At 35.3% G+C, this 26,094-nt stretch overlaps 1 protein-coding gene across 48 annotated transcripts in view; it reads left to right on the top strand.

The window, feature by feature from the left end:
* Nucleotides 1–26,094, top strand: part of RIMS1 (regulating synaptic membrane exocytosis 1) — a 316,131-nt gene that overhangs the window by 221,319 nt on the left and 68,718 nt on the right. For 14 of the 48 annotated variants that reach the window (XM_032104763.1, XM_032104775.1, XM_032104772.1 and 11 more), the window contains 6 exons: nucleotides 544–621; nucleotides 2,908–2,979; nucleotides 7,017–7,199; nucleotides 8,632–8,744; nucleotides 14,269–14,298; nucleotides 22,602–22,714. In XM_032104763.1, the coding sequence (XP_031960654.1) occupies nucleotides 544–621; nucleotides 2,908–2,979; nucleotides 7,017–7,199; nucleotides 8,632–8,744; nucleotides 14,269–14,298; nucleotides 22,602–22,714 (589 nt within the window). Of the gene's footprint in view, nucleotides 1–543; nucleotides 622–2,907; nucleotides 2,980–7,016; nucleotides 7,200–8,631; nucleotides 8,745–14,268; nucleotides 14,299–15,525; nucleotides 15,593–22,601; nucleotides 22,715–26,094 lie in introns of those variants that run through there. The other 34 variants (XM_032104801.1, XM_032104804.1, XM_032104809.1 and 31 more) reach the window with 12 other exon arrangements.

Consider the following 26,094-nt stretch of genomic DNA (forward strand, 5'->3'; position numbering starts at 1 on the left):
AGGAATTTATTCCACTTTGCTCTTGAATTATTGTTAATTATTACTGTAGGAGACTGTCTGGCAATAGAATATGAAGTTTTCATCAAAATACATGAAATTAGGAAATTTACTTGCGTTTTCAGGAGAATTTCATAATATAATGACAAAATAAGCATCTTAAGCAAAAAGGTGTTTTGTATGTTTATATATAAATCAAATGAACAATACTGTGTTGTTCTTTATTCTCAAGATTAATTCTCAAGAAGGATGATAGAACCTATTAATAACAGTGGTGCCATTCAGAGTGTAGAGTATAATGGTTTTTAAAAATAGAGTTGTGGCTTTCATTCTATACTTCATTACATTTTAGACTGTTATTACATCTAAACTTTTATAGTGTTTGGAAGAGGAAAATGAGAAATACAGCTGTTTTCAATAGATAGTGACTTAATGCTTTTTGTTTATCTATTTGACTGCATGTCTCCACCTTCACTGCATGTGACCATCTCTCTGTTTCTGCTCATTCTGTCCAAATTCACATCCATGTTTCCAAATATTATGAAGAACAAGGACGCTGGAGTTTTGCATTCCAAAACAGGACAGTGTAGACCACCTAAGTGCTAAACCTGGAGCAGCACAGAGGTATCCTTATTTACTCAAATCATAGATCAAAGTAAATGAGATATTGGTTATAGTGTATATTCTTCATATGCTCTGCATACTTTCACACACTTTTTTTTTTTTTTTTTTTCCTGGTTTTATGTGCAAGCACATATATGCATGTATCATTCATGGAAAATATTTTTTTTCTCCAAAGAAGTATGTTTAGGAGGTAAATTGGAATATGATGTGAGTGCACTCTTTGTCCACTGCACATGAGCAGGAAAGGACAGCTCCATGTAAGTGCACACCTGCCAATGCCCTGTGTGTTCAAGCTGAGCCAGGAATCCAGTGCTGCAGGAGGCTGTTGAGCTAATTGGAAATGTATACAGCATCATCTTAGCCAGAGGGAGGAAACAGAAAGGAAACTGATTTAAAATAATTTCTCTCTCAAGGGCAGCCCTGAGAGCAGAGAAATAAGTGTACTCAGGTCATTAGTGCTGTGTAGTACTTTGTTACTTGTCACAGCAAAGCACGTCCTGCTCTTAGCTTTTCTATCCTACTAAAACCACTCACTGTATGCTCTCTTCCTCCATTGTCTGCAATGTCACAATCTAGGCAAGCAACTTAAGGAGTAAGAGAAAAATAAGCCCCAAACAGAACCAACTAAACAGAAAATGAAGAGGGTGACATAGTTTGAATGGTAATGCTGCTGCATACGGTGGATCTAGCCATAACTTTACATACTTTGCTAACTGTTGGTTTTAAGTAAAACTGCAGCGTTTAATATGTGCATTTTCCTCTGTATCCACTTTATATTTGTCCTGGTAAAGGAAAAATATTGAAAAATAATGAGATTATACAAAAAATAAATCTGAAAAAATAGTTTGAAGACAAAAAGGATTTCAGTTTTTAATCTGACATACTATTTTTTTTGTGATATATTTTTTAAAATCCAGAAAGCATCAGGTAATGACCTCTGCTATGCAGAAAGCATTTTGTATTTTGCTGCAGTGTTTTTTTTGTTGTGGAATCTTCTGCATCACGATATAATTCTCATCCAATATTGCAGTGGGTAAAAGTAATGAAAATCCACTGTGATTATGTTCTTTGGGTATAACTTGGTGTCACAGCTGTTTACGTCTCTTCTGGTTCAGGCACTGGATTACCCTTTATAACCACAAAGGTTTAAAAGGAAAAAAAAGTTATTTTAAATATTATTTTTATCTCTCTGTTTTGCACATAGTAATTCCTATATAGGCTAATATATGGCATTGATTGTATCATTGCAAGATCTTGCGTGTATTAAAATTTGTCAGCGTTTCTGGTCTAGGAATGAATAATCATCACTCCCTGGTTTTACCACTCCTGAAACACTGTATGCACTTTTTCTTCTGAAAAAATAATGCATATTGATGGTTTTCTGAGGTTTAAAGTAGTAAATCCTAATTTGTAAAGCTAACATTGCTATGGATAGTACAGAAAATTTTGGAACACACTACTTGCAGAGATTTACTTATTATATTTATAGTCTTGGGCAATAATGGTGAAATGTGGCTTTACCTTTGTTCTTCCATGTATATACTCCTATTACTCTTCACTGTTCTTATTTAATATCTGAGTGCTTAGATTGTCTGAGGTAACTAGTACCTCACTATCCAAATGTCAGATGAATTCTGTAAAAGATTTGTGTAGGAAAGGAGTGAAGGAGTGAAATAATTTCTAACTTACTTATATTGACTAGGAGAAAGATAGCATTGGTTTAATCTGTTTCTAAAAACTTTAAAAGGTAACAGAATGAGATTTTTGAAAAAACAAGTTTTTATTAATACAGTGACAGCCTTTTTAAAATCTGATATGATGCAGTATTTGTTTTGCTTTTGAAATTTAGATTTAAAAGTGATTTTTAAATCCATTTAAACCTTCAAACAGTATTTTCTGGTTCTTTCTGCAAGGTTTTTTTCCTGCTGTCTACTCTGAACTTGTTTCTCATGCTGTTAAGAGATGACTTAAAGGCCGATGAGGAGTCATTTTTTCTAGTTAAATACAGGCTGTGAAGTGGAAACTAGTTGCAGGCTCAGTCAGGATTAATGTTTTCTTCCCTGCTTTGGTACCTCATAAGTTTCACACCAGGAGCCTCAATCAAACCTAATTAATGCAATGTCTCTTAAACCTCGACTTCACCAGCCTGTTTATGGTGATAGTTGTCACTTTCTCATCTGTCAACCGTTTCTTTTACTACCTTTATAATACATGAATAAATAATCTTCATATTTCTGTATTCTTTTTCTTCTTTGTTTATTTCTTTTCTGACATGTCATTTCACAGGCAGTCCAGAAAAGTGGAAAGATACAGCAGCCAAAAACAAACTCGGAAAGGCCCTGCAGCTGAAACGGAAAGGTAGGAGTGTTGATTGATGTGTAAACATCTCTTATTTTCAGTCTGATTCCAGTTTTTGGAATATACCTCTAATAAGACTTTTTTAGAACATTTATGACAGTACCAAAAGCTGTATTGTCATAATTAAGAGTATTATGTATTTTGGATCTGTATTATTAACACTGTGTTCCATACATACGGAATTTTTCTGGCATTCTCCATCATTGCAGATCAGCTCAATGGCAAAGACTAGAAGTCCTTTTCTGTACTTTAACACTCATTCTTTTTCAAAAAATCCATATTTTACATTAACTTTGAGGATGAAAAAATAATGGATTATATAAATAGATAACTATAATAAATTAATAATTCAAAATGTCTCTGATCAAATGAATTTCACTTTAAAATAGAAAAAATTTAAGTTGCACATTTAAATCTATCATAGCGTAAAATTACTGTAAAGACTGCAACTTTTTTGTATTAATTGAATTTTTCTGAATTTGTATTGTCATTATATCTTTTAGCTTTGATGCTACAGTAGTATGGGGTTACATATTCAAATTCTTAAGAAAAAATGAAAAAATAAAAATATATACTGAATAATAAGTACATCTAGTTAAGTTTTAAACCCTTTATATTGACTGAAATAAGAGCAGTGAGGAGGGATGAGATCCTGTCTTTGTTCAGTTCATGTTATTTTGATTAGCAGAGGTGAAATGTACATGTTTACATTATGAGAGCTTAAAAACTTCCATGAACAACACAGACATCTCTGTTTTCAATGAAAATGCACATTATGTAGCAAAACTTCAGAGCTTTTTTTTAGTTTTACTGCTTGCAGCCCCAGATTATAGTTCCTGAACCAAAAGCAATGGTTACATTTTCCTTGAGTCAGATGATTCTGTTGTCACAACAACCCAGGTGCTTTTTCAATTTAAGTCAGAGAGATTACCTAAATGATGACTGAAATCCTTGCTGTGATTGAGTCAGGGACTGTTGTGCCATGGAGATTACTAAAACCCTTTTTTTCCCTGTTTTTTCTGACTTCTGAAGAGTAACTGATGTCCAAGGGATGTGCCTCTTGGTAATTCAGCAATGAACCCAGTGAGCAAGAGCAAAGGGACACATGAATTGTACTGCTTCTTTTTACTTCTCCATGGGACATGTTGTAGGCTTCTGTTTCCATAAAATGATTCACTAGTATTAGATGTGAGACAAAAATGTCTAAATAAGTCTGAATGCTGTAGCTCAGTATTCCGTCATAGATGTAATATTGCACTGGTGCCAGAAAGTTTTGATAAAAAGACAGGCACTGAATTTTCCCGTAAAATATAACTTGAGACTATTTCTTCAAAAATCTATTTTTGTCTTACAGTTGATCTTTATTTTTCCATTTGCAAATCCTACTGTTAGTTAAGCGGATTACTGAAATAACCTATCAGTATGCTGTCAGTTTCTCTATAAAGTATTTCAACATGCCACGTAAGATTAAGTTTTCTATGTGTTGTGATAGTTTAGGAAATATACATAAAAGGGGAAAAGCCAGCCTTTTCAGGATAGTTTATAAAGCCTAAAAGTTCTCTTAATTTAATGAGATAAGCCTTCTAGATAGGATTAAGTAAACTGTTCTGAAGGAGTAAAATTGGTTACACAAAAATAATTTTCTGCTCTTGTATGAATGATCAAAAATTGGTTCATCCCAATCCTAAAATGTTTTCTTTCAGTCCTAACTGATCACCCTAGAAATGCCAGATGTGACATTACCTGTCATATTTTAGGATACATACAGTCTTTAACTGTACTTTCTATATTTGGCATAGAACACTGTGCCAGGGGTGAGCTGAATTGATGGCCCTCTCTTATTCTTAGTTTTTCTTTATAGTTTCTTAGGTGGCAGAATGCTACTGAGGCATCAGTCTGAAGGGAAAGGAATTTGAATTTTCTTGTGTGCTGGCAGAGCTGGAACCTGTAGGATTCCCCTGTAGGCCACTGCCAGCTGAATTAATAGGTTTGCTGCTTGCAGTGTCACCTTCCTCTGTGAGAAACCAGGAAATGAGATACACATGTACATGCTCATTGCAGTCTCACTGCTCATCAGGTATCATTTTTTCCCCAGATTCCTCTTTGTCTACTTCTTATCTCACTTCTGTCTCATTTTCTCGCTAGCTTTCGTCTTCCATACTTGTTCATTGTTTCTTTTTGCCTCATTCTCCTGATCAGCCATTTGCAGGCTTCTTCCTGCAAGCAACAGATCTTTCTTCTAGGACAGCAATTCCTTAATTCCATTCTAGTTGTACTTCAATTGCCTTTTATCTCTCTTTTTATTTGCACCCCAAGAAGCATACTCATCTCATTGTAATACCCCAGCTAACGCAAATCTTAAGCCTGATTTGGCTTCATTTGAGTTAAGCAGATCCTCTATCTTTCTCTTGGAAGGGGACATATCTGTAAAAAGCATATTACTGGAGAAGGAGATAAATTTCAGAGTTGCAGGTAAGTCCTGTCCTGTTCTGTAGTGGCAGGACGGACTTCTAGTGTTTCACTGGGCTCTCAGATAAATTCCTGGATATTTAACTTCTGAAAGGAAATAAGTCAGAACAGAGAACATGATGGCTTTGTTAGATTGAAGTATTTATCCACAGTAAAAACAAGCAAGAACTTTCTGGCCCAGAGTGAGGTCCGTATTTACCTTATGGATGTTATGATGTTCAGACATCTGATAGATGCTTAAAACCTGGTTATGTGCAATAGTTGGCATGGTTTACTTTTGTAGTCAGCATGGAGAAACAGACATTTTCAGAAGTCAGGTCATCTTTGTTATTGTGAGCGTGTTTCAGAATCAGGAAATTCAGTATCTGCAAGAATGTTATGGTTATCACTAGGGCAAGCCAGGAGTTCAGCTTAAGAAATGTTAGCATTTAAGAGAGAGAATACAAGCTCAAGCAAGAGAATCTTGATTTTTTTGCATTGTGACTGTTCTTCCACAGGAACGGTTACTGATGAAATGGTTTCGAATCCAAACCTGTTTGTTATCCTTGGTAGACATCCTTGTGTTATTTCATATATAGGGGCTTTTTTAGGATTAGTTCTTAGTGTATGATAGTCATATGAAACAGGCAGTTCCTTGGATACCTTGACCATGTCTTGTGGGGGAGTTGTGCTGGGTGTGTGAAGGGAGACTTCATAATTCTGCAGAAATTGAAAAAAACCCAAACCAAACAAAAAAACCCAAGCCAAAAACAACAGACAAAACCACCCCATGTTGAAATGATGGCACAAGAATTGAAATTTCTGATATAATTTGTGATACGGTAGTACCATTCACAAAAGGCTGCCCTGTTGGAAAGCCAAAGAGTAAAAAGGCACAGTTAGAATATTTTGGCACTCTACAAACTTGAATGTTTCAGGTTATCTTATACCTGTAATGTATGCAGTTATTGAACTAGTAGTAATTATGCTCTGTTATACTGACATGATTAATCATTTAACTGCATAATATGAATTATACTTTCATTAGAGTTCCTTTAGAACTATATTTCTGTTTTAGTACTTACAGGTACGTAAATAGATTTTTTATTTCAAGCTGTAAAGGAAACTAAGGGAATCACAGGTGTGCTTCCATATTGTCCTTTTTTAGGTCACTAACTGAAATGCAGTTAATATTTTTAATAAAGATAAAAGGTATGTTTTAGAAACAGAAATGCTTTGTGGTAAACCCAGGTATTCATAGCCTACTCTGTGGTAGTCCTTTTGTCATACATGTTGTTAGTTTGTGTTTGCTGTGTTTAGGGTGCAGCTAGAGTTTTTGGCCAACTGTCCACTGTAAGCACTGCAGTTCAACAGTTCCACAGTTAGGGTCATGTGTATTTGCAGTGGTGAGTGTTCTGCAGTTTGTCATTTTGAAAATGGATTTGCATTCAGAATTAACAACTTTCATGTGAAACCTCAACCCTGGTCCCGCAGCCAGGATTTGCAATGTTCTTTTGTGGAGGGGGGCATTGGGAAGGTGTGCCTGGAGCTAACAACTGAACAGTTTCTTTTTGGCCCTGATGTTTTAGGGGTCTGCTACCATGTCTTTCTAGAAGGGGACTTCCACCCCCACGAACGACTGAGCAGCCAGTCATTAGGGGAAAACACCACGCTCGCTCCAGGTCGAGTGAGCAGGCTAGTGTCAGACCCTTATGCCCCGTACATCACCTAGCATCCGGAGGCTCGGCGCCACCTTCTCCACTTCTGACAAGGTTGCTATTATGTGTCCAGCATAGCTTTCATGTTCTGCCTCCAAGGTTTCAGTGTGGTGTGGTACTTCTCTGAGCATACATGGCACATTCACTCATTCTGGCACTGTAGATTATTCTCTCTTCATGGTATTTATACTTATCCCATATCCTTTATGCCATCTATCTTCACCATCCAGATGGTACTTCTTGCTGATGAACTTAAATAGTTATGCAAATTAAAAGGTTGGCTGTGTCTCATCCTTCCATTGTTGTGTTTTGTTCTGTATCCATAAGAAAATTATCAAAGTATTTTTCTTAAACACTGTGCAGAAAATCACATGTTGTTCACACATCTAACTCTGATCTTACAGGCTAAGAGAAAGTAAGCTGATCTACCTAGTGAAAGCCAAAAGTATTTTGAACTTGCACAAATGTGCTACTTTAAATTAAAAGTTATCTACTTGGGACTTGATAAACAGTGATTATTCACTACAGTGAGAGTGACATTACTATAACTGGCAAGGGCATTTCACAGTAAGCTCTCCTCAGCGATCTGCTGCTTCTCATCTTTGTTTTACTTTCTTAAACCTTTTCCCCACAGTTATCATAGGTGCCCATACTTATTTTAAATGTTAGGGTTCCGAAGGTGTTTGATGTGTTACACTCCAAAACTGTATCTATGAATAAGACATCAAGTAGCCAAGATGTTCTGAAACAGTGCTAGCTAGAATTCAGCAATTCAGCCAAAGTGGTTTAGGAACTCAGCCAAAGTGGTTTAGGGTATTTACCTAGATATGAATATTAAAAGTGCATGTTTTGCATGCACACACAGCTAATTGCACACACACACACCCTCCCTTCCCCCACCCCAATACAAAGGTTAAAGGTCTTTTTCCTTCTTTGAGTTCTGGGAAAAACCACAGGCTATCCTATGGGAATAGATACTTTCTGTCCCTGTCCAATTCTGTGTGGCCTTGTGCAATTATTGCATCATCACAAAGGGAATACTAAATCTAATAAAACATAAAAGTGACAATTTATATTGTCCTTGTACCAGTGTAGGAGAATATATATAAATTGTGAGTCATAATAATAAATGGTTCTTAAAAAACTGCTTTTCGTTCGATGGTTTTTCACTATTCATTTATCAAAAAAACCCCCAAAATTAAAAAAAACCCCAAACCTGAACAAAACCAAATAAATAAATAACTTAAACAAACAAGCAAATAAAAGGAAGTAATTTCTCCATAGTTGAAGGTAGCTAGAGAAATTAAATGTGAGGCCTTATAAATTGACTAGCTATCTAGACCTGAGTATGTGCATATGTCATAGACCAAATGCAAACTTTTTCAAACCCATCTTCAGTACCTGCAACTTAAATTGTATTTAAAATTCAAATGTAAAACATCTCTTCATTTGCCTTATTTTGCTTTTATCTGAATCTCATTTGCAGAACCCATCAACAAGGAAGTCCCACGCAGTCTCCTCCTGCAGACACCTCCTTCAGCAGTCGTAGGGGAAGACAGCTACCGCAAGTTCCAGTAAGAAGTGGCAGTACAGAGCAAGGTATCAAATAATGAGCTTGTGATAGCTCAAACTCTTTGATTTCTTACCTTTCTTTACCTTAAGTCTTCTTGCATAACTACATGTCCAGTGCTATAATTCTACCAGTAAAACAATAGAAGAGAATGAAAGCATCTTTGTAGTTGGGGAAATCCGGTGAAGTTTGACTGGTGGCTTATTACATGTGGTTTAATCGCCTTAATTTTCTAGTACCCTTTTATGTTTAAAATTTCTGTTAGAGTCATGGTAGTTTCCATCATGTCTAATATGTTATCAACAAAAAAAAAAAACAGGGTCAAAGATTTTGACAGTCTTACTAATTTTTTATTTTGTGGTTTATATTTATTGTTGTGCATTATTAACATAGATTAATAATAAATGTCACAGATCTGTTTTTCTTCTGGAGTTCATAGTTCAGTGAGTAAAGAATGAAAATAATTACCATGGGAAATGTGAGAGCACAGGTCACCAGCCCTTTCTTGCTTAAGAGTAAACTGATCAGGCAAAGAGTGCTGCTCTTTTCTGAAAAAGACAATTGTTATGGAAGATGTTTCTTATATCCTAACATCAAATAAGGATGTGCATTACTGTTTCCTTTTCTAGCAACATACTGCATACAGAGAATGAGTTGTTATGGTAAAATGAAGTGGCACAATGGATAGTATTTGTACATTCATGTTTTCTTCTGTGTTTAAAAATACTTGTTTTCTCATTGACTACAAGCAACAACTGAGATTGCCACATACTACAAGGTTTTCTTTGTGGAAACTAAAGAAATGCTTATAATGATGAAATATTGTAGTGCATTACAGAACTGTTAGCAGATCACATTCTTGAACAGATAAAGTTGCTGAGCATGACCACCTTATCATGACAGATTACCAATGAGGTTTTCGTGTATGATGGCTTGCATTAATCTGCAATCAGTTTGCATTAATGTTAAGGCTTTGAGCTGTGATGGCATACAAACCCCTCAATTAGCACACATAAAATGTACTCTTGTTTTATAAATGTTTTTATTTTGAATGACTAATATACTGATATAAGTGGCTTTTATTAACTTTAAACTTTGTGTTCGGGTCCTCTTGTTTTGTAGTGAATCTAGTACTGTTTGAATTATAAACTAGTTACAAACTACATTCAGAGTTTCTATTTCTGCATATTAGCAAGTTGGGGGCTTTGTAGGGAAATGTAATAAGTAATGGATTTCAACTTTCTTCCATATTTCTACTTCAATTTCAGAACTTGGTACAATATATAATGATGAATCAGCTTTTAATTTAATTTTAATTTGGCTTTTCTTTGCACATTCATATGTCATCTTTCTGCTGGTCTTGGTAACTGGTGTGTGAGAGTAAAATACCAGTTTATGTTTTGTTGAAGGCGTTGGAAATGAATGTAGAACTAACCATGAAAATGAGTAGAGATGAGATGTGTACAGAAGAGGAAAGAAAAAATGAAAGTTGAGTAGAAGGCCAAAGGTACTCTAGGTTTATAAAGCTGTTGATACTGTGAACACTTGTTAAGTGATGCCGTTTCAGTGAACTCTTGTTTACACTTGTGCTTAATATGCTTGCGCCTTATTTATAGAATGTGCAAATAGGATGCGACGTGGTTTGCTCTGTTGTTACAAATCGTGCCGCCTGTGTCACTATGGCTGTACTACAGCACGTGGAATCAGTGGTTAAAGAGATTTCCTTCTCTGCACAGTACTTTGGTTTCATCTGAGTGACTGACTTTGCTTCTGAAAGGGAGGTTTTCTTATTTTACCCACATTTAATGCTCTATTCAGGCTCAGAACATATTTGCAGAGGAGTACTAAGTTGAATAGGTTTTATAATACGTGTTTAAAGAATTTTGTCAGTATCTGTTGAAATACATGTGCTAGTATGTCTAACTTAATACTACTGCAGGAAATTAAATTCAGTAAGGCCATAAGACCACAGTACTTGCTCTGATTTACATTACCAAATTTTAATATTAGTTTCACCTCTATAATGCCTATCAAATAAGTACCAGGGTCAAATGTAGTGACCAGAAGTGATCTGACCTTACTGTAGTATTGAACCCAAAACATATTGAGTTCTGTAAAAGATTTGCATTAATTGTTCTTGGAAATGGAGTGTGTCCTTAATGGTTTAAATTCACAGTCACCATAGATACAGATGTCAAAATCTAGTGCAATATCCAGATGTCATTGGAAATATTTCAAAATGCATTTTCCTCCTATATTTTGATGGTCATCCTGATGTCTTGTGTTTCAAGGAAAACCTGTATGATATGCCATAAAGTATCATTTTTTATAGTAAAGTACTTTTTACATTCCATAAAAATCCTATTGTTTCATGAGGGTCAAATACTCATCAAAATATATACATCTATGAATCTGAATGTATACATATATGCATTTAAGTATGTTATACAAGGCATAGTGATTGCTGCAAAAAGATTGCATGTTTGTATATCAAGAATGGGCTTCTTATTTGCTTTTTTGCACATTCAGGAGACATAGAAGAATCCAGTGAAGCAAGTTTATTACTCTTTAAAATTCTCATTATGGAACAAACGAGAGTTAATGAAGGAGCAAGAGACCAGTAGCAGTTTTCATGTGGAGAAACAGAGTGACATTTTGACTACTAATCTTTAATCTTTAGCTGTCTTTAGCTTTAGCTGTGTAAGTGATCACATCCATGCTAATAAGGCTTTACTGAGGTTGTATTTCAGAAATTCCATTTTGTTGTCAAGTTTAGAACTAAAAAAAGGTTGTCTCCTTGTCTCTAACAAATGATGTTGTCTTATTTACTACTCTGTTTGGCAGTCTGAGAATTATAAAAATTCAATTTATGGCAAAATAAGGTAGTTTTGCCAGGTCCTGAATAATAATATATATACTTTCTTTAAAGAAAAATCTCAGAGAGGTAATTGTTACAGAGAAGACCAAAGTAGTGATCCTTATTCCATTGCAGAAATAGAGTTGGTACTACAGATCAGGAATGGGGAAACAACCTTAAATGTAGAGGAAAAGGTCAAGTTTGAGGACTTAAACCTTAAAACAGCATTATAATTCACACTGGCAAAAAAAAAGCAAAAAAAGAACAGGCTTCTTGGCGATTATGTTCTGAAGGGGAGAGCAACTTTGTGTAGCTTTAGAGTGGAGGAGAGGCATAGTTATTTTCACTTGAGACAATTTAAACTAAATAGTAGCAATTCGAGAGCATGCAGACTTTAAAAAGTGATTGCAGTTAAGACTGTAGGCTTCTGTAATTTTTAGGCAATGTGATTTTTATTTTTATTACAGTCATATTCAAGGAAGACATAGCTGTATTTATTTCCTTTGCAGCCCTGTCAGCAGTATTTCTTAGAGTGCAAGACACATTGAGATGCTGTTATATTGAAAGGTCTTGAGATGTTTCAATACTGAAAGTTAGTCCTTTATAGGCGTGTCTGTGTGTGTTTTCAAGACATCACAATTTAACAGTCATTTCCCTAATTTATGCTACTAAAGAAGTGGTTTTGATTTTTTTTTGTATTAATGGATGATTTTATAAAAGGACCTAATGCTATGAAGATGTTTTGGCTCAGTGACTAAAGCAGTGAAGTTCTAAGCCATGGTAAGGACAATGGTATATTCTCAATATGTCATTCTGTGCTGGGCTATAAGAGATTTGCATCACTGTTTTTTTATTTTCATCATGTTTGAGTGGAACTGTGCAAATTGTAAAGAGGGGTGGGAATTCTGCATTGACTTTGCTTTTCAGCTGTTTCTATAAGAACTTTGTGATGTAGTTGCATGGTTTTTAAGTTACACTTTTGTATAAAGGATACCTCTGTGATCTTTATCCAGTCTGTCCTCTGTCATTGCAGCTATCAAACATCACAGGAATTCTTGCTTGGATATGATTTGAGGGTGGGTTTCTACACTTTTGCATAATGGTTGATCGATGTATTGATCAAGGAAGTGAATACACCAGCAGATGTTAGTAGGGATTATATTAGGTAATCTAGCAAGTAAATAACAACAAAAAAAAAGTACTATTGAAGTTTATGAACCAGCAATAAAAATGTGCAATGATTGTAGTATAGAAACAATCTTTCAGGGCTAATTCATGCAAAACAGGTCTTACTCCCTCTATCTGCTTCTATTTGGGTCTTCACAGCATGGTTTCTTCTTCATAGCTTTGACAATGTAGTTTCCTATTTCAGAAGTCATATAATGAGAGTAAAGTTTGTGATAATAGTCTGTTTCCATGTGAAGAGCATCTATAAACCTGACTGAAGCAGTGTGGTTGTGTGTGTTTCCAGTGGCATCTGGTGACAGCAGTAGGGCTCATGTGGTGACACTGAGCAAAGCAAACGTGTGTCCAGCATTAGGTAGTGCTGTATCGTAGCTCATGTTGCAAAAAGCTGCACAAGTTTTGTACAGTGCTTGTATGAAAGATGAAGTGCACGTGTGTGTGTGTGTGCTGCTGTTACATGAAGGAAAGCTACATAAAGACTCTGCTGGGACTGAATGGAGATTACATGTATAAAGTTCATGTGTGTGATATTTGTACAGTGGTAGTCATGTCACAGAGGAACAAAGTGTTTTGGTGTCCAGTTTTTTTTCTTAACAAATTAGAATCGGAATTCTGTACAGAAAATCAGTATGTTGTCAAATAATACATTGAGTTGCAAGTATCTTTTTATATTTAACTGACTTAAGATCCTAAAAAAAAAGAAGTGCTAGTGAAAACAGTTCTTTGTATGTGTACTTGATCATTGAAATGTCGTTGCTGTGAGAGTATGGCTGTAGTAATGGTAAAAGAGCAAAACCTTTCAGTAAAAAATTTTTTCAAATCTATTGGTATAAAAATTGAGTGGCAGAAGAAAAAAAATAACTCATTTCAGTTTTAGATTTCAGTCTATCAGTGTTGTTTGTTTTGTCTCCATATTTGTGGTTTTATTTTTAAATTATTAGGTGGCACTGCGTATTTTGAGGCAGCTTGTGGAATCTTTACTGATGCTGGAGAGTATTCTTCTTAGCACTGCTAACTTCTGCAAATGAGTTCAAGCCTCATAATCTTTTATGTTTTCCTTAAAAACGTATTTTTAATAGTCCAGTGGTTATTGAGTATTATAGATTTCAGTTAATAGAAAATAAATTTTTAACACTCATTATTGCAGAAGAGGCTTCAGAATCTAAAATCGTGCTGTGTGGTTCAGAAGTAAGAGTGATATTTAAAACAATTTTAAGATTTTTATGTCATTCATAAATTTGGATATCATGATATTTCTCTAGCAGAATACTTAAAGACTCCACAATCTGGTTCTCTGTAACATCATTGTTCTTGTTAATTTTAAAGAAAAAGTCATAGGCTTTATTATTTGTCATGGTTTATCACTTTAATTTTCTACATTACTTTTACATATGCTGGAGTACTACCTACTGTACACGCCATTGTCACATGTAACACATTTCTTTATCTAACTTTAAATTTGCTGATTTCTTTTTCTGTTTCCATCATTCCGTGCATTTAATTCATTGAAGAGCAAGAGAATTTTAACTCTCCCACAAAAGGTAAATATTTATATAATTTCTTACAAATGTTTGGCAACTGTTGATACTGCCTTTTCCCTCAATATACTCCATATCAGTATATAGGTTTTATTTAACAGTGTTAGCAGGCAAAAAGGTTGTTTCTCAAATATCTCCACGCTATCTGATGCTCCTCTTTAGAATCTCAAAATGGGTTCTCTTGTGATTTTTCATGCTCCTATTGAAATGCAATATACTGGATTTAACAGGGCTAATAGTATTTTACATGGCTCAGAAGGTGCTTGATTGAGTTAAAGTTTGCACAAAGACTTAAGATTTTTGCTAAACTGTTGTTGAGTTCTGCACAGCACATGCTTCTGTGTGATGCAGCCCCAGTCCTTGGCAGCTGTGAAGAATGTTTCCTAGGTGTGGGCTTAGGAATAGTTGAAGGTGATTATAGTCAGAAACTATTTTTTGTATGCAGAGAGATTCTGAAGAATGAGCTGTGTTCTATTTCCAATCAGTCCCATGTCAGAAAGTTACTCCTATTGTAGGGCAGGTTTTTAGGGGCAGACATACAGTGCTCACCTCCCATGAATTTGACCTCCAATGAATTCTCTATGCCTGTGCTGATAACCAGAGAATCGGTGAGCTCAAAAAACAGGTATCTAAGGCTGTCCCACAAAGTGAAAACTGTAGTCTGTTATGTCTCTGTCAAGGCCACATTGCAGGAAAGTCTAATTTTTTTTTCCTTTTAGCTGAAAGTAGAAATTATATCAAAATGCAAATGAAGCTTGTAGAGAAAAAAAATTTAAAAAACACCCCACCCTTTTAATGTTACAATCAAAATACTATGCTGCGTAAACATCACTAGTACTGATTAACTTTTTCTAACCTTTGTGCCTGAGTCCTGCTCATCTTGGGAAATTCTGGTCTGAATACAGGCTTGGGTGGGTCACAGCCAAAGTATGAGTTACGCTTGAATCAAAGTATTTCCTGCCACTACTTTGCTTTCCGAAGGGATGAATGATGACGTAAAAATAAAGCAGCTGCTCCACTAGCTAAGAAATCCAACACCCATGTCAAACATACACAAGTATGTTTTTATGATAATGTTAAAAAAGATGAAAAAGAAATATGTAACTTAGGTGTTAGCAATTACATGTTATTTTTGCAATGTTTAGAATATACTATGAAATGTCTTAAGAAAATGCTAAAAGTGGTTGATTTTACAAATTATTTCTCAGTATTTATATTTCTCTCAAACAGGACAGTAGAAATCAATCTTACCTGTTTGTTGGTTATGCCTCTGTCAAGATTTGGGCTGCAGTGGATGTTTTTTTGTTTAAAACAATGGACTTTATGCAGACAAACTAGACTGTCTGTAACAGGTTTGTAAAGAGCTTGTTTCCACAAGATTTGGATGGATCTGGCCCAAGATTTGGGCATGTGTAGAAGGTGGTGGGATATTTATATGCACAGATTCCTCTGGCTCAAGGGAGCTGATTGCAGATTAAACCCAGAGGCTAAAAAGAACTGGGCAAAAGAAGAGCTGCAGGAAGAGTGAAGTGCTGGCAGACCTGGGGGACCATAAATATCTTAATTTGAGCTGATTTACACCAGTAGCCCACTGTCACTTCTGACAAGAGGTAAAAAGAATAGACAGTAGGAGAATTAGAGATGAGAATGGGGGAGTTACAGGACATTATGTGGAAGGACATAAATATGAGAGAAAGCATATACTACAGAAGTGAACAACACTGACCAAATAAGTCTGCAACAAAGCAGATGGATTAAATCTGTTCCATGTAATCCATGGAAAAGGTTGCTATAAAGTCTTCAGCAGATTTTGAAAACGCTGACTTTTTCTGCTGCCAAAATCAGTGGTTTGTTTTGGAGTTTTTTTCAAATTTTAAGAGGTCTGTGTTTCTTTTCTTGTTGTTTCCTTTTACATAGAAGCTTCTCTGTGGATCACCCCTGAAACTCTTTGAGAAAGAACTGAACATTGCATCAGCCAGTTCAGGTTTCTATATTGGCTTATCTTCCTTCTGGAGTGAGTTCTTAAGCTCAAGATGGCCACCATGCCTGAGAGATCCAAGCTCATCTCCCAGCTTGGAAATCTGCATATGTGCCTTGGTCATGCCTTGATTATGTTTGGGAGGAGGTCCAGAGCAGTATCAGATCCCATGGAAAGGAAATCTGTGCACACAAACTTGAAATAGCTACAGCAGGTTCTGGTCAGGCAGAGCAGGGTTCAGAGGCATCTCCCTCACTATCTGCATGTTGCCATTACTTTTTGAAGTTGTTTATTCAAGGAAGTCATAGCAAGTTCTTCATCTTGGCAACAAATTGATTTTTCAGTGTTACTTACCTTATATTTCAAAACATTTATCTGCTTATGATTTTCTGTGCTTTTTAAAGTTCATGGTAGAGTTTGCTGTGAATCTTTAAAGGCAGGAAACCTATTGCCAGGATATTTTGTGTGTACATACTGCAAAACTCATCCTGAAGGATCAACAGAAATGAACTAGAGACTCTCTGTATTACTTCTGAAATGGATCATCCTGGTCCAGTACCAGTGTGACTTCTCTTTTCTGTGCCACACAGCCATCTCTGCACTAGAGGATTCTCTCATCCAAATCTCGTTGCTGCTTTATTTCCCTGTCTTTGTTATGGACATAAGTTCCTCTGAGTTTCTTCTTCAGCTGCCACTGCTCAAACCAGATTTTTTTTATTATTATTTCATATATAATTCCTCAAACCAGATAGGTTTTTTTCCCCTGATTCCCATCCACAGAGCATCTAAGTTGCACAGACAGATGATTCTCCTGGCTTTTACTATATAGAAAGGCTGTGTACATACTTCTACACTGCACTATAGCTGTAGCTGTTTTTCACTGTTTGACTTTTCTTCTTAATATGAAGACTGAAACTGAAAAATAGGTCAGACCTCTCTTGGCTTCTGGAATAAGTGCAGTCCTCTGGTCCCCTGCCTGAACCTGTTGGGTTTGCCCCAGAGACACTGTTATTATGAGATTTGTTTATGAGATAAATTTTCACTTCAACTTATTTTTCAGTACTTCATTAGGTAAGAAATCTTTGTGCCATTTTAGACTTCTAGACTTTTCCTCTTAAAGTTTGCATCATAAAGGATGGATGTGTGATATATTCTGGAAAGAGTTACAGCTATCTGAAATATTGATGCCAATTTCTTCTTGTAGCTTACTATGACATTTAATAGTGCAGGTAAGACTTGGAGGTTTTTCAAGTCATACTGTTTGCCTGCACCTCCTCTTTCTATCTTGACTGTCTTGAACAGAAATATGAAGTACCTCAAGAAAAAAAAATCTGTGTTTGTTGCAGACTTCATCATTACAAAAAATGGTACAGCCAGTGCTAAAACATCCATAGGTTTTCTACCATCTAGAAAAGCACAGTATAATTATCAGTTGGAATCACAGATACTGTCACCAGTCATTCTGGCATTAAGACCATACTTGGTTTTGAGAAAGAATGTCCTTTAGAAAGTTATTTTCACTTAATGACTGCAAGTGATGGAAATTTGCTCCTGTGCTTAAGCACCTGACTTTTTAAACATGTATCTTGTTACTTATCTGACTTACCTATCTGTTTTTGAAATGTGTGAGGGGGTTCTTATTAGATGTTATTTTTTGACAAAATGCACTGTTTTCCAAAATTTTCAGAATATAGAGTCTCTTTGATGAATGTTGCAATATGAAAGAGGTGGATATCTAAAGAGTTAAAGCTCAGGAATAAAAAACTAGAGCTAGAAAGGCATCTACAGCATTTTTGCTGTTCCTTGCTAGTTCATTATTGCTGCCCGTGGTACAATCTTTATCTAAAAGATCCCACATAAGTTTCATACATTTTGCTGTCAGCCTAATAGATGGGTGTTAAGGCATCATGTCATTTGAGAAATTTTCCATATCGTATAAAGTTTAGACACCCTTTCAAACCTTAGAGAACTTTAGACCTTAAAATTACTTCTGTTTCTTTTGCACTGGCCACTACTATTAGTGCTGCTTTTGCAGCTCTCAATGATTTTCATAGGGTTGGTCTGTTGTTGATGCAAATGCAAGTTTCTTTTAAAGTTGTATTTCTTGAATTGTTAGATTCATATTCTGTGGATAACAGAAATATGCCATATGACACATCTGTCTAGAAAAGTTTGGTTAAAGAAAAAAGGAGAACTTTATCTGCCCTACTACATCTAATATATTAGTATAGTATATCGATTATTGTGGTGTTATTTTGTATGTAATTGAAAAGGTAGATATATTCTGAACATTTAGAATTCTAGCCAGTGCTAACTTCTGCCTCAGTTAAACAGCATTTAGGGGTTGAAACATGCCTATAGTAGTTTTCTGAGGATAATAATAAAGATGAGGGCTGTCAACTCCTCAAAGTGTCAAAGTGGCACCAGATGTTAACTCTGTAAATCTTGACATAATGCTCATATATTAAAAGGAATATGACTAGCAATAAAATCTTAGTAAATGGGTAAAGTCTTAGAAAAATTAAGTGGATATCTCCTTTAAGAAAAAACAACTGTTAGTTTGTCCTAATTTTCTTTGAGGGTAGATTGCAGGCTGCAAATGAGATCTGTAGCTATTTTCTTTAGTTTATTCCATGCCTCTTTTAAATGGTGTCTTACAAAATTGTATATTGTAGACTACCTCCAGTTTTATTTCTGAGTATGATGCTATACAATATGGAATGGTCCCTTTGGTCAGTTGGAGTCACCTGTCCCACCTTTTTCCTCTCATGGCCTACTTGGGGGCAGGGGGAAGCCAGGACAGGGCAGGGGGCTGCAGCATGAGGAACAGAGAAGGCCTTGGTGCTGTACAAGCACGGCTCAGTGATTGCTAAAACGCTGGTGTGGTATCAACACTTAGTCACAACTGGAAGAACAGGCAGCTGTGAAGAAAACTGCCTCCATCCCAGCCAGACCCAGTACACCTGGGATTACAGGAGTCAGACTGGTTTATATATAGATTAATGGAATTGAAATATAACATTTTGATTCCATTCATATGTCTGTCTTTTATCTCCTGCATGGCTTGATTGTTTATGTACATCATTGTTGTTAACCTTCCCGTGCTTTACTAGTAGTAAAATCTTTGGCTATAAAGCTGCACCCTTTATTTAAGCAGTCTGATCAATGAGTTCTCTTCTCTCAATTACTTTTACACTGACTAATCTCACGTCCGAATCATCAGCTCTTGAAGAGATGAGAGTTACAGCTCTTTGAAGTGTGACTTCTGACCCAAAGAATAACATGTTTACACACCTGATATTGATTGTAGTTGTACCACTATTTTGAGACACTTACGGTAAATCTTCATTTTTTATTCTAGGGCCACTCTAGAATTTAAAGGTCTTGGGATTACAGTGCTGTGATCTCTAAATTACTGTGTAGTTCTGCCTCTCAACACCTCCAGTAATCACTCTGTAAATATTGGGGTCCTAAAAGAAAGTAGATCCTTATTTTTCTAAGAGGCAGGCTAAGTTTTTGAAGTACAATTTATGTCAGTTTTTTGTTACCTGTGGTAACCAGCTGTGTTCAAGAAAGCGATGTGATCATATGGTGTTGTTACCTATGGTTGTTACAGTTTTGCTAATGTGCTTTTGCTCTCCAGTTAACCTCTTTTTCTGCTTCTCGTGATTAACATGTAAAAGTTTTACCAGGCCACTAGTCAGGCAGATAAAATTTTCCATCACTGAAGTGAGCTGTGTTCAACATATGCTCAGATGTGCATGGTAAACAAAGCTGGAAAGAACACAGTTGGATTTTCTAGAGTAGTTTCATGCAACTGCATGCTTAGAAATAAATTCACAGCTAATTGGTGCTAAATTACATTTTATTTCATGCACTTTCTCCATTAGAGAATTTAGATTTACTTCACAGTCCTGATTAATTGTTCTAATGTTCTTTGATATAATCATATTTATAAAATAAAAAGAAAACATAAACGTGTTAAGCTTAAGGATTTAAACATAACAAAAATCAAGAATTACAGTATTTAGGTTGACTATTTACTCAATCTTGACTGAAGAAAGAACCTCTGAAACAGCATTTCATTACATAATAGAACATTCTTTCTCAGGTATCTCAGGTAATACAGGGTAACATATATATTATTTAGTATAACATACAGTTGACAGGGTAAAGGACGTAAAATTCACACAATGAAAGGGTTATATTTTAGAGTAACTCTAATCTGTGCACCATACACATATAGGGATAAATTTTTAAAGGGGTCTCATTTTTGCCTCTGATTTTGTATCATCAGTCTATTTCATGCATGTATGATAGGATTAAGATATCCATTTTTTTACTTCAGTTCCTAATTGATATATCTTAATCCTTTCATATCTGTCCTTAAAATAAGAGGCCATCTTTAAAAATTTCACCTAAAGTGCTCAATTTTGCCTTCAGATACCTCCATGCAACTTCCATTGAAGTAATTGGAGCTGTGCCTGCATATCTGATGGTGGAACTGGACTCATTGCAATTAAGGTACACATTTACTGACATAATTAGTCATCTGGAATAATTGCTGGGCCCAGTGTGACATTCTGCATGTGCAGAATTTGCTAGATTGGACTCTGGATATGGGAGATTGAAGATTACAATAACTTTATTTTGCGCCTTAAATTTGTAGTTGTAGCAGAATTTTAATGTAGTTTGTTGTACTTAATTTTCTTATTTTTAAATGAGAAATGTGGAAGCAATTCACGGTGATGCCTTTGTATATTTTTTCACACCCAACCAGCACACAGACATTCTATCATTTCCATAGGCATGTTACAAATGGTACATGCAGGCACAATTGTGATTTGTGCAGTAGCTTATACTTTAAAATATCCAATCCTGAGTGTACTGCCTTTTTTTTTTCGGCCTTGTATCTTTGTGCTGGCAAAGCAGAGACAAAAGAATTAAATGTGTAAAGAATGCCCCAGTGAACTAACAGTGTAAAAGCCACACATGAGAGCTTCAGTACTTCTTAATTGAAAATACATAACTACTTCTTTTCCAGTAATTTAAAATTCTCTGTGTTTTGTGATTGCAAATTGACTATGTGCAGCTTTAATATAGGTGTCTCTTGCCCATCACTGATCTGGGGAGGGGCTCTTTGACTTATAAAATTAGTTGTTTTCGAGAGTAATATAAATCCATGGTTGACACAAAAGCAGAAGATTTTGTGGAGGTTGCCTCAAATAAAATTTAATTTGTGACACACTAAAAAATTCCAACTTAAAAGAAGTTGTTCTGGGATGTTATAACCTCTTAAACCACCATGAATATAGTGAATGCTCCTGTGATTTAGAATAGTTACTGATAAATATTTGGGTCTAGTTCTAAAACTGTAAAAAAGTGCCAGTTTTCATGGTATTGATGTTACCTGCACTGCTTTGAATTTAAAATGTTAGCAAGTTTAAGAATAGCAGAATATATAGTTCCTTCTGAAATTTATTCACTACCACAAAGGTTAACTGATTTTGAGGAAGCCTTGGCCCAGGGGCTTTTACACCTCTCGTTCTGTTAGTACAAGGTCATGTATCTGTGGCAGGCACAGCCGATATTAGTTGACATAACTTGTTAAAATTGAAGAAGATGCTCTTTATAGCACAACTTCTTGAAGGTGTAAGATTTCTGTTTTTAAAGAAACACCACCATATGGAATATGAAAAACACACACAAATTTATTTGAAATAAAAGTGAACATGACAGAGCAAAGTAGTGATTTTAAAGGACTTCTTGTTAAAAAAAAACCTGCTAGAAGATTAGTGTATTTTGATAGGACTGGTTGAATGGAGAAATTATTTCTCTTAAATAGTCTTAGCTCTGTTAAACTGCTATGTTTCAAGACAGTAGGAGGAGTTAATTACTTTAAAATTAGTTTTAATACCAGTTTAATGCATTAGTTCTTAGAATGCTACTGTAATATTTTCTACATTTAAACAAACACATGCTTAGATGATCATGGATTTATGTCCCCTGCATCCAGAATATTTAACAGGTTTATAATTCAGCCTGCTACCTAAATTTTTTCACTCTTTTCATATCTGTTGCACCAGCTTGATTATGTGTAGAAATTGGGATGTCTGCCCATTTTCAGGTAAAGATTCTCGCAATGAAAGTGGTTGATTTCTTGACATTAGTGTTCCTTTGTTCTGTGTTTACACCCTGCTTGTTCTACATGTTTGTACCTTTCTTTGTTTTGTTGAAATGGAAATAAGCTAAAATTGTTGCTAAACCATTTGTTTTTTCCAAAAACTTTTCTCTATTTTTAATTGATTTTCATTGTGTGTTTTTGCAGCAAGCTTAGTAGTGGAGGAGCGAACGAGACAGATGAAAATGAAAGTGCACCGTTATAATCAGACATCAGGGTCTGGTTCTAGCCAAGAACATGAGCGTGAGCAATATACCAAGGTAAAGTCAGTAGTATTGGATTGATACTTTGGCTTGAAAATTGAAGGCATAAACTTGTTTATTTAAAATATCATATAACCTTCAAGAACACTGTATTTTAAAGTCTGACAGAAATGTCTTCAAGTAATAGCTTTTTGGCATCATTTTTGCCCCCATCTGATGTGCATTAGAGTTAGTCTTTGACATCACCTAAAATGAATCTGTAAAAACCAAAATACTTAAAAACTAGTTCAGGAAAGAAAGATCCTTCAACAGCTGTTAAACAAAGACTTGTTACCTCTAGCTTAGGAAGTCCTCAGACTTCGAATCCCTGGAGTTTGGAAAAGTAGGCCATAAAAGAGTAGGTTGGCCCTTGTTGCTGTCTGATGTGTAGAGAGCCAGACAGAACTAGGCCCAATCCCATGCAGATGTTCTCATATTTGTATAATTTTTTTGCATCCTAATAATGTCAGAGATAAAGTATTTCCTTTCTTGAGATACCTACTGATTACTTTGATTTCCTTTTCTAATAAAAGCGTAAAGAGTTTCTGTGAAAATGGAATATATTGAAATTACATTAATGAAGTTATATAAAGGGATTTTGTTTTCTTGATAAGGCTAAAATGATAGCCCACAACTTTATAATTTGAACTGCTTCTAAGCAAACTGCTGAAAATGTCTTGCACATCTGCACTGCTGCTTACAATTCAAGCTCTGAGGAGCTGGATGCTCCTGGAGATACAGGTTAAAATAATGTATAAGTGAGGTACTCCTCTAAAACAAAATCAGAAATTTACTTAGGAATGGTTGAATAGGAAATTTGGTGGGTAACTTTTAATATCTAACAGATTTGAAAGATTGGTTCAAGATCTTTGTTGCAGTTAAACATGCAGACAACTTTAATAAGAACTTAGATGAACGATTCTCAAAAGGAAGAGAAACAAGACAAACAAGGCTTTAGGTCCTCAATGGCCAAATTGTGGGACACCAGTGCTATTAAAAAAACTCAACAGCTGGGATGGAAATTTCCAATTAGGTCCTCTATTAGAAGCAAGAATTTGTTTAACTAGAACAGCTCATTTGCTGCTGGGTTTGCTATTACCTTCAAGAGAGGTCCACTCAGGGCAAGAGGGTGAGATGCAGTGTGTCTCTGTGGTACTTCCCAACCACTTAACATGTTAGAAAAAATAGTCAGAATAGGGTTGATAAAGTTTTCAGGAGAGAGAGGTAATACACAATCTGAGGACTTTTGCCAGTATGACCAGAGACCTTTGTTCCAAGTCAAAGGCCAGTTTTCTGATTTAGATTATATGTGCTTACAGATTGATTGAAATTTGTATTGAAATATACAAATGTATGAATACATTGAAAATGTATTTATCATTCTGAAACATATTTTTTAATTCTCACTCTACTTACCATAAGCATAATTTTTGCTCTCCAATACGTTTATCTTATTTGATCAGTGTAGATCCAATGTATGGATGAATAGTAGTTAGAAAACATCAACCTGCAATGTTACAAATTTCTCTTATCCTTAGAACCTTGTGATTTCTAGGATCTTCTTTTGGTTTTATATACATGTGGAAATTAAATCAAAATTGAAAGTATAATGAGTACTAAATGAAAAGAACACTGAAATGATTTTATTCAGAATTTTTTATCTAAAAGTATGAGGAAAATTTTGAAGAAGCAAATTCTCCGCCAGTTGTTATCTGAGAAATATTTTTGGAGTACCTTGTGTTCTGACAGGCATGTACTTTTTTCCATGCTAAAACGGTGGTAAGAAGAATTGCCCTGGACTTTAAATCTTTAACTTTTCATGTATTTTCTTCATGATAATGTTGGAGTCCTAGATAAGATGGTCCAACCTAGAATTAATTTTTAAGTGCTAAGAAAGAATTATATTAGCCCATTCTAACACTCTGTGATATTCAGTGATGTGGCTGTGTAGTGGTTTGGTCCAAAATACTCATTACTGTTTACCTTCTGTGACATAAGAATTAGGAGAAAGCAGAGCAGGCACAAAACTCAAAAGAATATAAAGAAGTTTATTAACAGACCTAAAAGAAGGGGAAAAAAAAAAAATCATACCACACCTTCAGAACACTTTTCCTCCCCCCAACTTTTCCCCTTCTCCCACTGTAAAAAGACAACCCTTGAGATGTTCAGTCTGTTTAAAAAATTGCCAATATTCAAACTGGCCAGCTGATAGGTTCTGTCAGGTCATCTGTTTGCTTCATTTCACTGTGGTGATAGTCCTCACTTTTAAAATGTTACCAAAGCAAACCTTATGCTACTGTCTTTCGCTACTCTGAGAAAATGGTGAAAGAGTCAAGAAAATAACCAAGACACATGAAGATTTGGACAGCTCAATGAAAATGTTGTTAGTCATATCAGCTGGTGTGGTAAAGCTGATGACAGACTTCTAAGAACCAAAGACTGTACCCAATCTCTGCTGCCAAAATCTGTGAAAAGTCTTCAAAAGCTGCAGAAACAATACTTATTTTAAATAAAAAAATAAAAAATGCTAAGTGGTGTAATAGAAATTCTGGAATAACGAAAAATAAATATTAACTGACTATGAAAGAAGTAGCAGTTGCAAGTAGAGTTTGTCCCTCTTTAACAAAATGCTTCTTTCTTTCCCAAATAACAGTGTTTGCCCATTGCTTCAAAAAATAAATATATTTGTAAGAGAAATTATACTGTGCTGCACATTGAGAAAAAGAGTCCATTCTGCATTTCAGAGCAATCAACTCACATGGATTTGATTGTTCCAATATTTTAGCATTTGCACATACACTTGTTTCATTACATACAAAATTCTCTAAATCATTCAAAAAATTTCCTTCCATATGGGATTGGATCATATTTGCAATGGTTAATTATGCATATACAAAATAATTCCTGGAAGTTAAATAAGTTTTCTCTTATATTGAAACAAGCCTTTTTTTTAAGAGATATTGTGATCTGTCCTTTGCAATTTCCAGTCCATTTTTGATGCATTACAGTTCTGTAGGTTTTACCACTCAGTTTCTCAATTTTCTAGTTTCAGTAAGCAAGCAATAGTTTTCCAAGCATACACCATGCAGGTTTCTGGTTTGAACATCCATTAATGGGTTTTGAACAGGCAACTGTCCACCCTGCAACATTTGTATGTATCTTCATGGCTGTTTCACTCTAGTTGTTTTGAGACTTTCACAGAGCTCACATCCTCATTTCCTTCCAGTGCAGTGGTAAGGCTCCATAATTTATGTGAGACAGTTAACTTCTAATAAGCTAAACAAAAAAAGAAATTTAAAAAACTGCCAGACCTCTGAGGATTTGTCAAAGGGTTTAAAGAAGAGCTTTAAATATGTCTGCCTTCTTTCTTTTGTATTGGTAAGGCTGTAGTGGCTAGT

Source organism: Corvus moneduloides, chromosome 3, assembly GCF_009650955.1.
Source record: "Corvus moneduloides isolate bCorMon1 chromosome 3, bCorMon1.pri, whole genome shotgun sequence".
NCBI classification, from domain to species: Eukaryota; Metazoa; Chordata; class Aves; order Passeriformes; family Corvidae; genus Corvus; species Corvus moneduloides.